A 17,857-nucleotide genomic window follows, 5' to 3' on the forward strand; every position below is an offset into this window, starting at 1 on the left:
GCAAGTGTATGTTACTGTGGGGTCGGTTTATCGTAAATCCATTCAAAACTCAGATTTGAACTCAAGGGTTCTTTTGAATCTGTCCAAATCCAAGAGTGTGGATCTTTTATTACACCAAGACAACTTCAATGGGTGTGTCTTATTGCAGGCAAATTAAAAGGGTCCTCAGTTTGACAGTAAATGTACATTAACTGTAAATGTACATTACTGAGCCACTATAGTGGCTATAGTAACTGCTGCTCATGTGCATATTCAGAAGATACAGGATAACATTTGCTTTCATTTAAATCTGTGTTTCTGGCTGCTTGACATAGTTTCCAACAACTCCTGTAGGAAACATTGGCTATTTAGCTGCTCTTTATGTTCGACAGGTTGTCTCTGCTAACAGATGCTGGACAGAGATTTTGTAAAATATAGATAATAGAGATGGAACCAACACAGTTACAGGCTGGAAACCTAAATAATAACCTCTCCCAAAGAGCTGAGCTATGAAATTACAGCAGTGTTCATCCTCCTCTGAGCAAACTAATGTAGTTATTTGATCCAGTGTAATAAAGAAATATTTGTTGGAGTAGATCTGAGTTTGATTTCTCTGCAGCTGTAGCTAATCTCACATTGCGGCTGCAGAGGTTAGAACAACATGTTGTAATACAACCACCATTCCAAAAAAAGGTGGAACATGGCAAAAATGTAAACAAAAACATAATCTCATACATCAATATTTTTTTCACAATAGAAGATAGAGAACATCAAACACTGAAAGTGAGACGTTTTACAATTTAATAAAAAAAATTCGGGCTTATCTTGAATTTAAAGGCAGCTAGCATGTCTACAAAGCTGGGACAGGTCAACCCTAACCCAAATGTCTCAAATTTAAGAGAGGTCTGGACTGCAGGCACCTGAACTTTTCAACTAGTTTTCTGCTGTGACTGATGCAGTATGTGGTTTAGCATAGTCCTGCTAAGATATGCAAGGCATTCCCTGAATAAGTTCCTCTGTATGGAAGCATATGTTGCTCCAAAACCTCTATATACCTTTTAGCACTGATGGCGCCTTTTTAGATTTACAAGTCCCCAGCTCCATAGGCACTAATGCACCCCCAAACCATAAAAGATGCAGGATTTTGAACTGAGAGTTGATAACAAGCTGGATGGTCCCTGTCCTCTTTAGTCCTAAGGATGCCGCATGAATAATTTCCAAAAAGAATTTAAAACTTTGATTTATCTGGCCACAGAACCGTTTTCCTCCTTTGCCTCAGACCATTTTAAATGAGCTTTGGTTCAGAGAAGACGGCTGTGTTTCTGGATCATATTCACATGTGGCTTCTTCTCTGCATGATAAAGCTTTAACCTGCATTTGTGGATGTTACGGTGAACTGAGATCACAGACAATGGTTTCTGGAAGTGTTCCTGATGCCATGATTTCCAGGACAAAAACATCTCTATTTCTAATGCAGTGCTGCCTGAGGGTCCACAGATCACGATCCAATACTCATTTTCATCCATGCTCCTTGTGCACAGAGATTTCTCCAGATTATCTAAATGGTCTGATAACATTATGTGTAGATGATAGAATATTCACAGTCTTCATAATCTTTTTGCAGACTGCTGCAGCTTGGCTCTCTATGGTGCTCTTTTTATGTCTAATTATGTTATTGACCTGTTTCCAATTAACCTGATTAGTTGCAACATATCCATCCAGTTGTATCACATACTGTTCCAATGTTGCTGCCAGCGGTTTCTTATGTTAGAAATTTGATATATTTGTTATTTTCTATTGCAAATGAAACATAAAATGAAGGGGTTATGAGATTTGAAAATCCTTATAAATACATTTTTCGGACCATAAGGTGCACTTAAAATCCTTAAATTTTCTCAAAAATTGACAGTGCGCCTAATGTATGAATTAATTCTGGTTGTGCTTTCTGACCTAGAACCGATTTTATGTGGTACATGGTGCTCAAAAATCTGTCAAAATGTTTTAGCACGGCCTTGGTAAGCTACGAAGCTGGACTGCTTGATGGATTGAGCATTACGGCCACAGTAGTCACGAGCCTCGTAGAGTAATACGATCTGTGCTTCAACATTAAGGTGCATTCATTCATTCATTTTCTATAACCGCTGCCCCAAAAATGGCTCCTGTTAAGAGACATGCATACGAAGCGGATTTCAAACTCAATGCTATCAGTCACACAGTACAACAAGTAAGTTGAATAAATTTTGACTTATCTGAGTTTTGTTTCAGTTAATGCGCTTTATGTATGAAAATAGACCCGTTAGCAGTCAATCATTGATATTGCGGTGCGCTTTATAGCCCAAAAAATACGATATTTAAATTTGATCCAGAAATTCAGGCTTATAAATATAGAAATCTACACGTGAGTTGTTAATCTTAGCAGTCATTTCTCAACCCACTTCAAGTGTGATGCTTTTTAGAGTATTTAGAAAACTTCATTAGTATTCAGTGGTTTGTTCATGTGGATTTTTACTGCCCTAAGTGGAGGCAGAGTTGTATATAAGGTGAGAAGGAGTCATCATACACAGTTAATCACAATGTTCACAATTATATTTTCCTTTGTACACCACACTAATAACATTAAAATGAAACAATCAAGTTGTGATTAAAGTGTGAGCTTCAGCTTTAACTCAAGTGGTTTTACAAAAATGTTGTACTGACCGTTTAGCAATAATTTTTTTTTTGTTTTCCTTTAACAACATCTAGCCTGGAGGCAATAAGGAGCTCATTGCAGTGGTTTACAACCAAAGGATGCCTTTATGAATGTAAATGTAGAGAGGTTATGTGAAGATGCAAATCACTGCTACAATAATAAAAAAAAAACAGTAAGGGCAGGTTAGACTTTTCTAGAAAATAAAGCAAACAACACATCAACCAGTTCTGTAAAGAGTTACAAGAGTTTCTGTACAGATGAAACCAAGATGAATTTGGAAAGGAAAGGCTTTCTATCTTCGACACACCCCATCATCTACCACACAAGGGACACTGGTGATTTGATAGAACTGACTGTTGATAGAAGTCGCAGCTTGAATTCTGGTAAGAATGAGTCAAATCATGCACAGATGGCAGAACATTGCTTCACAGTGCAGACGGATAATGACCCAAAACATAATGCAACCCAAAAGCTGAGGACGATCCGAAGCTGCACGGCTCCAATGACTAGTTTCTCAACTACTTCAAATAAAGGAAAATAAAAACTAAGATGAAGACAAATTGTGGGTATCAGTTGCTTCACCTGAACATTCACACCATCGTTCTCTTATTAACCCAAATGCTAATCCACCAACCTATTCAGCTATTGACTAAAACATACAATATGTAGTATGAATCCTCAGAAAGGGTCACTTTCTAGTCTGGGGTGAATACTGATGGCCATTAAATTCAAATGCCCAATCCAATGAGTAAAAAGATCGGCGAGGTATTCACCCGTGGCATGTTTAAATAAATGAATGCTTGCAGTTTCTCTATCTCTGAGGCTATGACTGCTAAGATAACTTCTTAAGCGTGATTAGAGTCGGCCGGACGTCTCTTTTTATAAACATCACATAAGACGTCTGCAAATAACACAGGCACTGGAAGATATGACACAACTAAGACTGGAAGAGGTGAAACGTAAAAGCTTTCGTCTTTCTTGGCCAACACAATGTTATCAGATACCCATAACAACCATGTAGCAACAACTTCTTGTGCCCATCATTGTAAAAAAGGTTAATAAAGCCTGAGTTGAAAAATCACAGAATTTTCTTTCAAAGGATTCATGTTATACAGTTTTTTCACAAGCTGAAAGAATTTATCTAAGGTCTGAATGCCACGAATTTTCACCTCTATTCACATGGAGCTGTTTTACACTCATGACACCCCTTTCCAGATTAATATGACTTGTATGGCTTATTAGATTCAAGTTGGTTTTGGGTATATATACTCAAGAGGGATTGGTTTTTAAATTATCAGAGAAAATCTTTTCAATCTCAGAAAACAATTAGCCGTGACGTTCGATTGGTCCTCAATTGAACGGCTCCAACCTGTGCAAAAAACTGGAGGATAAATACAACTTATGTTTAGCCATTCTCAATTTAAACCCAAGTAGAGCCAAAGAGGGGAAGTCAAGGCTGAAGACAACACCTGAAATGTACACCAAGATGAAGATTATCAATGAGGTGGGAAGATGAGAGTGTTGCAGAGTCTGTGGTGTCTGTGTAGCAGCTGCCTTTCAATGCTAACAAGGAGCTCCACCTTCTGGTATCAGCTGTTTAAGATAGACATGTGGAGGGGAAATGAGAGGGGCAGCATCATTGACTGTGGACAGCTTCAATCTGGTTAGTGCACAGATTCATGAGACCATTAAAATGAAGTACAAATAGATGTAATTGTGGTTCAGTTTTGTTCGATTTAACTTTGATTGTGTTTTTCAAGGTTTAAATAGCTGAGAACAACGTTAAATCTAACTAACAATCATAACTGAGGGTTCTGTGGTAAACAATGACTTTCAATCAGTGTTTTACTACTCGGCTGTGGCTGTTATTAGATTTACTGCACATAGCTATGAGGGAGCTAAGTTAAATTTGAAATAAAGGTGATGAAACCAGTGATGGGAGCTCCTGTGTGTTTGACATCTGTAAAGGAAGATAGCGCTCTTTCTTAAATGATATATTCAAGCACGGCGGGATATAATATTAGATCACTGGATAGTTGTAGACTCCATTACAACAAGCAACACATGTGAGCTCTTCCCTGTTGGTGCTAGCTGACAAACAAACCAAATGAGTCTGTGAAACATGGTGAGATCACAGCCACGCTTCTTTACGAAGCTGTCTTTGCTCTGTATGTTTCTTAGGAAAGCTGCAAAGATTTGCTTTACTTCTATTGCTGCTTTCCAAAGGTAAAACTAAGACTAAAAGCAGCACCATGTGGTACTGACTCATCATCTTTCCTGCCGCCTGTTTTTTTTGTGGTTCAAAATATGTGATCAATTTTGAGCATTTTAAAGAAATCTAAATATTTCATGCATTATCAAATGCATGGAACCCCGAGGCGTTCCCAGGCTAGCCCGAGAGACATAGTCTCTCCAATGTGTCCTGGCTCTTCCCCAGGGTCTCCTCCCAGTGGGACCGGAACGCCTCACCAGGGAGGCGTCCAGGAGGCATCCCAAACAGATGCCCGAGCCAACTCATCTGGCTCCTCTCGATGCGGAGGAGCAGCAGTTCTACTCCGAGCCCCTCCCGGATGACCGAGCTTCTCACCCTATCTCTAAGGGAGAGCCTGCAGAGGAAGCCTATTTCAGGCGCTTGTATTCGCAATCTCGTTCTTTCAGTCACTACTCACAGCTCGTGACCATAGGTGAGGGTAGGAACATAGATTGACCAGTAAATCGAGAGCTTCGCCTTCTGGCTCAGCTCCTTCTTCATAATGACGGGTCGGCGCAGAGCCCGCAACACTGCGGACGCCGCACCAATCCACCTGTTAATCTCCCGTTCCATTCGTCCCTCACTCGTGAACAAGACCCCGAGATACTTGAACTCCTCCACTTGGGGAAGGATTTCATTCCCGACCCGGAGGGCATTCCACCCTTTTCCGGCTGGGGACCATGACGTACTCTTCCTCTGTAAATCTAAACCGGTCACTGAATGAGATACTTTCAGACCTAAGTATGCCAAACAAAGTGCCAGGGTTGTGTTTTTAAGTCAGGATTAACTTCAGGCACTCAACTACAAACTCTGAAGCAAAGAAAAAGGGATTTAGTTATAACATGTCCTCGTTAATATGCTCTGTTGGACCTCAACCCAACTGTGCATTTGTGATAAAAGCAGAAAAAAAACACAGCGGCATCAGATAGCAGCTGTTGTCACAACCTGACAGGCATGTTGTTGGGTTGCAGACCTCAAGGACTTCAAAGCATTTGCATATTTTTGCATAAAATTAAAAATACTACCTGGTTGTCATTCCTAAACAGTAAATCAATTATTCTTAGCTTCTTGAATTGAAAGATGTATACTTCAAATCCACTGTAATAGTGTACAGGGACAAAATAACTGTCCATACACTTCTGCAGATTGGAGCCACAAGAAACATGGAGTGTCATGCTCCTGCACTTGAATATATTTTCAGCTGAATGATGCAGCATGACAAAACAAAAGGAACCATTGTTCAGAGGTGTTCAGAAGCTTCAGCTGTCACACATTTAGTAGATTTCAGAGTGGAAAAAACCCAAAGACGGAGTAAAAACTGCAGTATGTTTTAGCTTTTTAAGAGAGAACATACAGAAATGCATCATGTTGCCATCAGGTTACTCTGAAAATACTATCAATTTTTTTTTGATAGCAATACTATCAAAAAATAATTACCAGCTATATAACCGACACTCTCAAAACCCCTCAGAGCACTGTATCTGGACAGAGATATCAGGACATACGTGCCATGCAATCAAAGTAACCATATATAAATTCCAGATGACTCAGCAGAGTGGTGAGCATGCCTCTTAGATGCCAGGCTATACGTTTGGCTTCAGTTAAGCACTTTTGTTGCAGTGCTCTCATTCTGCCATTACCATAAAATAATCTCTTTGTTGTTATTTCTTGTCTGTTTTAAGTTGGACTGGTTGGTGCTCGCTGTTGAGAGCAGATGCTCACTATTTGTGCAAAGAGATCAATGAAAGCTTTTCTAAAATTTTACTTATATCCAATTAATCTGGGTGCAATTGCCCTTTAGTCATACAAGAATTGAGCTGTTTGGAAGTATGGGTATGAGCTGATTTAAGCTTCCTCCTTTGAAAATACCCCAGCAGCATCTTTACTAGTTTTCCCTGAGAAACATCACCACGAAGATTCAGAGCCTTTAAAGTCTGAACTTTGCTCCCTTCAAGAAATGATTTCTGTGATAAGAAAAGACAACATTTTATTCCTAACTTAGGTTCCCAGTGCTTTTAAATAACCCCAGAGTTTTCTTGAAAAAAAAAAAGAAAGCAGGGAAGCTGAGGTTTCACTCATAAAATATGCCATCTGCTAACAAAGATGAGTGGCTGTTTTTAGCTGCTGCAGAGAGCTCGTTTGCAACTCGGGGAATTGTGCTTCCCTCTGTCAAGTAGCTTTGTGTCACTCTGGAGACTGAAAATGAGAAGGCTGCAACAAGAAAGAGCGATAGTACGAGACAAAGATTAAGGCAGCGAGAAAAAAGACAGAAACATTCAAGAATGGTGCAGCTCGGATGGTTTCTGAATCAACAACAGAATAACGATGCTTTACCCAACAATACCCGCTGCTCATTTATACAGTACATACACCCTGGGATACCTCCATGCTACTGTGAAGCCAGCAGTAGGGATTATGTTGTGTATCCCAGTGCAGCAAAAATGTAATGCATCATAATCTGATGAAATCCAGAACAGTTCCTTTTCCTTTTTCTCTGTTGAGTTGTTGAAAAAGTTTCTTACAATTTCAAGACAGAAATATGAAGCAGCGACCTCTGAACAGGCAACGTGGAGGTGTGATCTGTGGATTCGAGAGCTTGAGGGGACTGGCAGCCTAATTCACCTCTAGAATTTATTTAGAAATAATTAAAGCTTTTTTCTGGTCTGCACTATCAACTCTGAGCAAAGCATTTAATCACAGTGGCAAAAAGCCAAAGGTACCCGTTGAACTTGGCATCGACCAGACTTGAATGATTATCGAAGACAAACAATGTGTGGCCATTCAACCTTCACGTACCTTCACGTAAAAAGGGTCATGGCTATAGTAAATGAGTTATTTAGCAGTTGATTGTATTGTTAAAACAGGTGAGGAGTTCATTCATTCAAAGTACCAGCAGGGTTACCACTCTCAGGGGACACATGGTTGGAACACTTACCTGTGATGTTGTAGAAGTAGTTGAAACAGTTTAGATTCAGACTGCAGGGTTCTTTGTCGGACGTCTCTGGACACTCTCCTCCCACGCTGGGGGATCGAAGGGGGTACGCTGTCCGCTCTCTGCTGTTGGTTCTGGTGCAGGGCTGGAACAGAGACTTCTTGTTAAAAACCGGAGTCTTAAGAATGCTTAAATGATGAAGACGTCCATAATGGAAGGAGTGATAAGGGCTCAATCCAGACAAATCCTTAACTTGGAATTGAGCTACAGAGAACATTAAAGGTCCTAACCTGAGTGGATTTCAGAAGTCATTAGGTAACAATTACTTTTAAAATTTCCTTTGTCACTGACCTGCTTATTCCTGCTCCTGAAAGGATTATTTAAAATAAGGAAATTCTCTTCATCCTCTCTCGTGCTCAAAATGCATGAATATGATTTTTCCTGCAGGAATTGACAGGATGAGTGAAACAGGTATTCTACTGGATTGGTGAACCATCATATTCTCTTAGCTTGCAGGGAAGAAAGTTGGAGGAGAAAATGACAGCCTTCCGAATGGCTCCATTGCCATCACATGAATAAAACATCCGGAAGGCTCCGCTGGTGCCACTGCAGACTCCATGTCGAGACTAGATTTGTGGGAAGTTGGTGTGTCAGGCACTTTGGGAGAGAATGGGGTGTGATTAACTATGGCCAGGGTGCTTTTGGGAGAACAGCAGGTGAAACAGTGCAGTTAAAGAAGATTTTTACCACAAGTCTGATGTGTCAGGGGTGGAGGGCTTGAAAAGATGTTCTGACAGCTACATGTTTTGTAAAAGAAAGGGCACTGATTGTGTATGTGCTGTATCCTGTAGATGTGTGCTTAGCTGCAGTAATGAAATCAGGGGTCCCTGTTTCTTAAAAAAAAGAAGAAAAAAGCCTCATATGAAAAGTTTCCTTGTTTTTCTATGTTAAATTGGTTGGAATTGATCACATTCTACTTATTTCAACATCACCTCATACAATAAAATTATTTGCTCTGAAATTCAGCCCTGCTTGCACTATTTTACCTCCCATAAGAATAACAGTAATCGTTTTCATTGTGGCTGTCTGCCAAATGATGTTCACAAACTAAGCATATTTCTAGTTAATATATGCAGGTGTGCAAATCATTAAATGTAAGTTGGAAACCTGTTTTGGAGTTCTGAGTCTTTATCATAAATCCCCCTCCTTCCCTGCTGAATGCACAGTGAGTAAATTGTTATATAGGTGATATATAAACCATTTTCTCCTGCTTCTCAGTTTATATATCTCCTTTATTTCTTATTGTTGTACGTGAAAAAACCTGTTGACACAGATTTATAAACTGCTCAAAATAATACAGTGCAGCTAAGCTTTGAATTCCCTGAGCTTTAGGGACAGTTTTTGTGACAAGAAAAAGATATCAAGATAAATCTCAGTGGACTTTGCCGTTTCTACTCTACTGTGCCAGACAGCTGAGCTGCTGCTTTCGTATCAGGGTTCAACTCTCACCAGGCTGCAGTGGCTCCAGGGGCCCCAGTCATTGAGGACGCAGTCCTCGGGGCAGGGAAGCCGGCTTTCCCTGGCCCCCAGGGGCATCTCCTCTGGGTCACATAGGTAGTCCTCCACTGACTCAGAGGGGCCATCTACAGTGTTGAGCATGCACCTGTGGGATTAAGCAAGAAATACACCAAATTGGATCTGTTTTATTAATTAGGTTGCTTTGGACTTCAACTCCCGGCTCCACTTCTGTGTGGAGTTTGCATGTTCGCCCCGTGTATGCGTGGGTTCTCTCTGGGTACTCCGGCTTCCTCCCACCGTCCAAAAACATGCATGTTAGATTAATTGGCGTCTCTAAAATTGTCCTTAGAAATTAGTGTAAGCGTGTGTGTGGTTGTTTGTCTCGTTTGTCTCTGTGTGGCCTTGTGATGGACCTGTCCAGGGTGTACCTCTCGCCCGATGACCACTGGGATAGGCTCCACTCCCCCCGCGACCCGACCGACGGATTAAGCGGGTATAGAACATGGATGGATGGATGTAGCTGACCAATCAGACCGATCAGACCTAACAAGGCTGTTGGGTGAAAAGTCAGCCTCACAAACTTCTGTTTTTACAAGGACATCTGTCAAAATTTAGAGGCAAACAGCAGTCTGCTGGCCGTTTCACGGGGGACTTATAAAGAAATGTAGCCTCTCCTCAACTGCCAAAGCCTCATTTTTAGAATCTCTTCATCCAATTTACAAGATTTCACACTTGAGTAGACCAAAGTATGACAAGGCAAGACTGTCCCCATTTCCACTGCTAATTTCACCAGAGACACAGAGTGGCATCTGTTTGTCAGCCCTGAAAGTACTAAACGACCAACAACCATGGCAAAGATGTCCTTGTCAATTAAATGCTATTTATTTGCACATAGATTTTGATGATGATTAAGCTCTTGAGAAAGCTGTATGTTCAAACATCTTGTAACTTCAGTTGCACACTAAACTCCCTTTTAAATCAGAACTGCATAACTTACAAGAAAATAACTTAAAAGAAAATATGTCTCATATTTGCTGAAATTGTCGCCCTGATAGTAATACACACAAAAAAAAAAACAATCAAGCTCCTCTGGCTCATCCTAGTATATAATAATAGTTTATAATGAGATTTGCAAAAGCAAAATTTGCCATGGTTACTGGCCCGTGTGCACATGCCAGTCTCTGCAGTAAAAGGCTTTGAGGAAAGAGCTGAAGCACAGCAGAGAGGGAGGGGGAGTGGCCTACAAGTTACACTGATGTTGTCTGAGCTAATACATTCAAAGTTAGCTAAAATAATTATTTTAAAGAGGTACTACCTATCACTGATCTTATCTTAGGCCATTTTATGTTGCATACAATTCTCAATGCAGATATTTCTTATAGTTTTCATTCGCATTTATTTAACTCGTCATTTCCTTCAATGAGATACGAGATCTCTTCTTCCGGTGAGTCCTGGCCAAGAAGGCAGCATGAGACAAAATGTCAAAATAAAAGTTTCACATAAAACACTACTTCAGATGTCAGTCATATATGATGCAGAGACTAAAACCAAGATGAAATAAACCAAAAAATATTTTGCTTCTGGTTTTTAAAACTTACTAAAACAGCAACAGGTTTGTGTAAATGGTGGAGTGTTTGGAGGATGATGATATTCTAAAGCTCATTCCATACATAAGGAAAGAGAAAGCAGTTTTAACCCAGCTCTGAGCGCACCCCCGGAACATTAATACTGGCTGGTGTGATTTTTTCAGCTAAGAGATGGTGCTGGTTCTCTCTGGGTATCTACAAAAACATGCATGTTAATTGGTTGATTTGGTGCAATTTTGCCAAATAATTTCAGCACTAATTGCAATATTTATGTACATATTGACATTTATAAACAGTCTAAACATGGATACAGGTAAAATTAAATGTGAGCTTGTGAATACCTGACTTTTCTGGTCTGGACACCTTCCCCGCAGTTCTCCTTCAGATCCACATTGCTCACTTTCCATACACTCCAGGGCTCAGCAACCCACACGTACTGATTACAGTCACTCTGACATGGCACCACCTCATACACCTGAGAACAATAATCCCTTTTTACTGAACAGGACAGATAATCAAATATAGCAGATGTGATTTTCTCATCTAAACAAGAGAAATCTCAAACGATGTGGCCAAAAACTATGATCATCATTATCAAAAAGAAAAAAAGAATGGCATGAACAACTTGGTCTTAGGCATGCAAGGCTGTCAGCTAAGTTTTCCCTAACAAACTTGGATTCCTTAGCTCAGCTCTTTGAGATTTAACTCAGCCAGTGAGATTATTTCTCCCCCCAGTGAAAACTCTCCAAATGCAACTCCAGCATGCACTATTTGTTTACTGACTCAGAGAATATTACGACTGTGTGCATTTATCTGTAACTGACCCACTAACATGATTGGCATTATACATCTGTGAATACATGACAGATAGCTGAGGAAAGCAGCTCTTACCTGAGCCTGTGACAATGAGTCATATCCGGCAAGCGTTGTGGTGGATTAAAAGGAGACAGATGGAGTAATGAGCACAAGCCAACTGTTCATATAGTGTAGAACCTATGATTAATGCAACATTTGAGAGAACATAAACAGGAAAACCTCTGGCATGAATACTTGTGAACCAAACAGATAGACAGTGCAAGGCTTAACCAGGCTGGATCTGCTGATACTCACACCCCTGAAAAGCATTAAAATTTTGGCAAATCATGGAACCAATAAGGAATCACATGTTGGGACATTAATATGCTGGATGGTATCCGTTTATAGCAACCACTGCTTTATGCACTGTCGCCGCTTTAAAAAAAAAAAATTCAGCAGTAATGAGCAGAAAAAGCCAACATCTCAAGTTTCCCAGAGAGCTGATGGGGTTCAGTTTTGCTGTCAGTACCTGATTGATGTGGTCCAGTTTTGGACACGGCCGGCCTCCGTTGTAAGGTTTCTCTCGAAGCCATTTGGAGCGAACTTTAACTCCACTTCCACAAGACTTGCTGCAGCGCGACCAGTTCGACCATTCACTGAGTTTACAATCTGACGGACAGGGGATGATGCATGCCTCCTCAATATAACCTGAAGGGAGAGCAAAACACGGGGTGTTTTTCAGCAAACATGTTTTTTGTATAAGAAAGTTACCTATAAACTGAGGCTAGTGATTATTTTTTGAGCAGGAAGTTGGTTACAAAAAGTGCTACTTTTAATGTCGCTTTAATACATTCCAGGGCACCATACTGTTGTTTGTCCCCGATTATTGCAGAAGGAACAAGTATCATTTGAAAAAGCAGCCTTGAAAAATAAACCTTTGTTCTCTCTTTGCATTCACGCAGCAGGATCTCAGCTTCACATGTTCAGAATAACTGCTTTAAAGAAATATGCCCGGTCTTGATTCTTAAAGCCTCTATATTAAGACTGAATCACATCTGTCTTAATTCCAAAAACTTTGGGATTTTTTTTTCCATCTTACAAAAAAAACAAAAAAAACCAATCTCTTTAACAAGTAGATGAAGATCAAAATCCAGCTGCATAAAGTCTATAAACAATTAACCTCACATTCTAATTGAAATGGACCTCTTGATTTTAAGCTGTGGAGTGAAAATGGGCTCCACACTCAGAAGCCCAATTTCTGGTTGTTTACAGAAATCTGAAAATCTACCAAAGCAGAAGTTGTGTCTCAGGGCAAGCCTCATTATTCCAGTTCTATTTCTGCAGCTCACTGGGTCGGTGTGGTGGTAAGCGCTTTTCCTTTTCTTCTTTGGAGCTTTCTCCACCCTGAGGCTATAATTTCTTCTGTTTTCACTAGTATACACAGGCCAAGCTACAGTCAAGTGTACTAAAGGAGATTATTCCTCTGGCTTTGTGTGCGACAACAAGATTTTCTCAATTGCAAAGAGAAAATCTGTCCAGTAGACAGGATCTACTATACTTTTTCTATTATGCAACAGCACCTGCCTTTCATTTAGTTACGCCTTTGATGAAGAAAATCAGTGAGGTGAAATGAGTGAGGAAAGTCAAGCGCCTGAGGTTCTCCCTGCTCGTTCTGATGTGGACTCACTCAAACTGCCTTGCTAGTTAGCAAGACACATGATGAGAGGTTTGTGGCCTTCTCCACAGGCTAGTCACTTCCTCAAAAATGTATTTTTCTACAGTGACTATTTTCTCCCTTCAAGAAAAAGTTAAATGTAGCAACATCATGCCTCAAACTGACTGTTTAATGTTGAGTTTTAAACTTATTCTGTGAGTGTTTTGTGAACTTACACTTACACTCTATCTCTATCTCTACTCTGTCACCTCTGACAGAGTATGACTAGTGGGTTCCTTCTATGTAGTTTATTGTTAGCTTTTTTTATATAGCTTGTTATATCTTCATTTGTAAGTCGCTTTGGATAAAAGTGTCTGCTAAATGCATAAACATAAACATAAGTAGAGTTCAGAGCCTTCACCTACGACCTTCTACCTTCAACCTCAGATCTTCTTGGGAATTATCCTAAAAACCTGGCACACCTTTGCTTTCAAAGTGGCTGCCATTCTTCTTGGAGCGGGGGGTGATACAGCTCTTATAAAATAAAGTAGAAAATAAGTAAATAGAAACAGAACATAAACAATAGAGGTTAAAGGAAACTAATACAAAACTTAACAAGACACAAAAGCTAACTCAAGGAAAACTGATTTAAATAAAGTTGACTAAGGATAAAAAAGAACAAAACAATACCCATAAACTATGACAACATCCAAAGACACCAATATATGTGCATATCCATCACACACGCATATACTTAAAAACACAGACATGTCTGCCTGACCTCTTTACACATTGATGCCCCTGAGTCCATTTCAGGATCTCAACATTTACACTCCGCTAAGTTCAGTTTGGCATCTAAAATAGCTTCATTAACTTTTACTTCTTTACACTTGAGTTCAGTCACTTTCCATCATTGATGCTGTCACTTGAAAACTAATGCTTCAGCGCCTGAACATGCACATCACTTGTAGTTCAACTGAAATGGTCTTTTAAGGTGTCTTGCCCCCTCAGGGAGGTTTTCAGTCTGAGTCCAGATGGCTTTAGAAATCAACCTGCCAGCTGACACAAGTCTGTGCTGTTGTTCCCAAGAAGAGTCGTAACTGCTGAACAAAGCTTCCTTAACTGCCGGGAAGAAGGCAATTTCACAAAACAATGAGAGCAATTTTACAGCCAATAAAATTAAACCTACGTATGATAAAGAGCATATGCTTAGAAGTTCCTCCAGATGACCAGAAGCTGCATAGACACTGTTAAAATCTCTGCCTGTGACTCTTGATTGAAATCAATAACAAGCTGGTGTTGCCATAGTTAAAGATATTGTATCTATAAAACATTTATGCATTCAAAGATTTCTTGGCTTTTCTTTTCTTTGCAAATGCAGAAAAAATCAATAGCATGCTGGCAGCGTGTTTGATCTCCAAAAAGATAAAATGATGTAAAAAGATGAAAACATCCCGCCAACAGAGTACATAATATTGACAAATGCTGCACAAATCTCCCCACAACTCAAACTCTAGCTTGGGAGCACTTCTCTGTAATTATTCAAAGAAACTTTCCTAACTTATTCTACATTTCTTGGAGAATAAGAGGTTTAAGACATCAGATTCATTACACTAATACACATTTTTCACTGTCAAATCTAATTATAGTGTAACAAGTCATAAAGAAACGTAAACGAGTGAATGGTGAGAAATATGCAATTATCTTTATCTTATTTTTGTTAGAATCAATATTAATTAGACAATCTGATCTCACAGAAACACTGGAAATAAAATAAAACACTTCTTTAACAAACAGCATGCTGCCTCCTTGGAAACAATGCGATTAGAAAGTCAATTAGTAACACAAATTCAGGGGTTGTTTACTTACTCGTCTTACTCAGCTGCGACAATACATAAAAAATAAGCACATGAACGTCCATACTTTAGGGAAATTGGGAATAGTGGCAAGGCGGCACTAATACAAGATTTTTACGATTTGATTCCTGAGGGGAAATAATGTTTTGGTTAAATATTCATTAGTGTTTTTAGGATATTGTTACTACTTCCATTTTTCAGCTAGCACCAAAAATCCAAGGTCAGGGTACAGAAGAAAATTGACTTAGGAAGTTCCATGTTACCTGCAAAACAGCAACAAAACATGATTTGTGCTCTCTGCTGAATAAAATAATTCCTGCTCACAGAAATATGTTAAATGGACATGTAGCATTCATAAGCTATAGTCAGGGGTGAATCCTGCCACTTTCCACAGCAGCAGCGTATAATCTTAGCATCTGGGGAGTCACCACCCTGTAATGCAGTGCAAAGAAGCTGCAGTTATGTCACGCATTTCTGTTAAATCAGCCTATGGTTAAATCAAACACAAGAGCTTGGATTTATAGAAAAGGTTAAACACTGATGGACTGATGTTTATATCCACTGCAGATGATGAAGGGCCTTTATCTGAAAAGTTTTTACCCTCTCCTGAGTCATTTATTTTGGCCATTCAACCAGGAATAAAGTCTGGCTGAGTCACCATCGTTGCTGTTTAAAATCAAATTTTATCTGCTTGACAGATTGTCCTGAGAAAATTTAAGTGAACATTTTGGTTCCAGGAATTATCCAGCACTCATGCCCAAGTTTTGACCCGCCCCCTGCCCTCTGCACCACAATCATCTCCAAGGCAATGGAGACTGCGTAATCCCTGATGAAATGACTGCAGAAAGCTTCCCATTCAGGCTGCAACATAAAGGTATAAAATAAGGTCACCATAATTCAGAAGGACATCTTCATCTTCTCAGGTAACCTTATCAGATGCTGACATTAGTCCTCAAACCTTGACAGCATCATGTCACCATATTAAGCTCAATTATATGGCTCAGGCTCTCAGTGTGTTCCACGTGTTACTACAAATGTTGGTCGTCATGCACCGACAAATCTGTTCGCTGCAGTCCTGAGCCTGTTCATTTTTGCCCTTAAGCTTTATCCTTTATGGCTTTCCACAATGGCTGGATCCCCTCCACATTTGAACAAATCCACTAAGATGAGACCAAGGCCCCCTGAGCCTTCCTCCAATATTGAGGCACAATGAAGGTCAAAATATTAAAGGTAATTTATGATCTTGATGATATGAAATATAGGAGTACACCCCATGATTCGATACATAAAAACATGCGTCACAACATCCCTCTCTGATTATCTGTGACTTTTAGAACAATTTAAAGGTACTTAGCAGCCATTTAACCTCTCTTTATGTAGCTATGCTGTATTTCTAAACATTTACACAGCTTAGTTGAGTAGATATATCTTAAATGTGCGGTTTGATTTGCTGTTTTGTACTTATCATATCATCTTGATACAGTTTTTGGTACTGACAGTTTCTTCGATGGAAACTCAGATCATTATTATGATAGCAGGGAAACAAAGTTGCACTCATGTTTGGATCCAATGACTAATCGAAGGGGCTATTTGAACCATCAAAATTATGATGATGTTTTAAAATATTTCGAACTATTCTTAATAACACTGTGTATTAGGTATTAATATCAGTAACAGATATGCAGTATCTTCCACCCACTCTCTTAGAATACAAATTAAATCATACCAGCCAATGCCTGGTAAGCTGGAAGCAGCTACAAGCTTAACAAATATACAGTTGATTTATCATGGGATGAAGCATAGAAGATCTAATAAAATGGGAATTTGAATAAAAGACAGATCTGTTGAAATATGACAAGTTAAACATTGAATTTTACTGAAGCAAAAAGAGAGAAAACAGAAAAGGTTGTTGAGAAAATGCTATTAGTTTGCTGGAGGTTGATGTGAGGTTGCTTTCCACAGAGCAACTTTAAGGAGCACGTACGGATTTCCCTCCTGATTTGTATTATGATTGGCAAACAACACTGTGGTGCATTACATTACATGACAAGAACATTTATTTTTAAATGTATGTTGTTGAGATCGAGCTTCTCCAAAACTGAATGTACGTGTATGTAATGTGAAGTTGGGGATCAATCCACTCCTGCCTTTATACACTCAACTAGACTTAAATGGGCCTATGCCTACTTGTTGTGTGTACAAATACTATATTATGTATATATACTATATACTGTATATTAAAACGGCCGAACGGCGTGTTGTCAGATGGCTAAATACATTAGCAACTCACTGAAAATCGTCTCATTAAGCCTACAAGTCAGCTCGTGTTCACTTAAAGTATTTCCAGACTGTCGCTCTGCTCTAATAAAAACTTTTACACACACAGGGTCATTTGACAAAATCTCCATTCAAGTAACAATAAGACGACATCTGTGCAGTGAGTTCAGCTGTAAAGCTGTGTGTCTTGAATGTTGTCTCACACAATCTAAAGTGTTGGACATAATTCAGTCAGAAACTCAATTCTGCTCCTATGAATGTAAACTGGCACAAGGGCGGTGGTACAATCAATTGGCTGAGTGAAAATAGAGTGTGGATCA

General features: G+C 39.5%; 1 protein-coding gene across 1 annotated transcript in view; it reads right to left on the reverse strand.

Annotated features, from left to right (window-relative positions):
* The window catches only part of thsd7ab (thrombospondin, type I, domain containing 7Ab), a 172,157-nt gene that overhangs the window by 33,962 nt on the left and 120,338 nt on the right, over positions 1-17,857 (reverse strand). The window contains exons 15-19 of the mRNA XM_072393679.1: positions 12,280-12,458; positions 11,847-11,852; positions 11,297-11,430; positions 9,361-9,514; positions 7,855-7,996 (exon numbers count right to left, since the gene is read on the reverse strand). Of these exons, the coding sequence (XP_072249780.1) occupies positions 7,855-7,996; positions 9,361-9,514; positions 11,297-11,430; positions 11,847-11,852; positions 12,280-12,458 (615 nt within the window). The remainder of the gene's footprint in view (positions 1-7,854; positions 7,997-9,360; positions 9,515-11,296; positions 11,431-11,846; positions 11,853-12,279; positions 12,459-17,857) is intronic.

Source organism: Leuresthes tenuis, unplaced genomic scaffold (genome assembly GCF_036924035.1).
Source record: "Leuresthes tenuis unplaced genomic scaffold, fLeuTen1.0.hap1 SCAF_10, whole genome shotgun sequence".
NCBI lineage: Eukaryota > Metazoa > Chordata > Actinopteri > Atheriniformes > Atherinopsidae > Leuresthes > Leuresthes tenuis.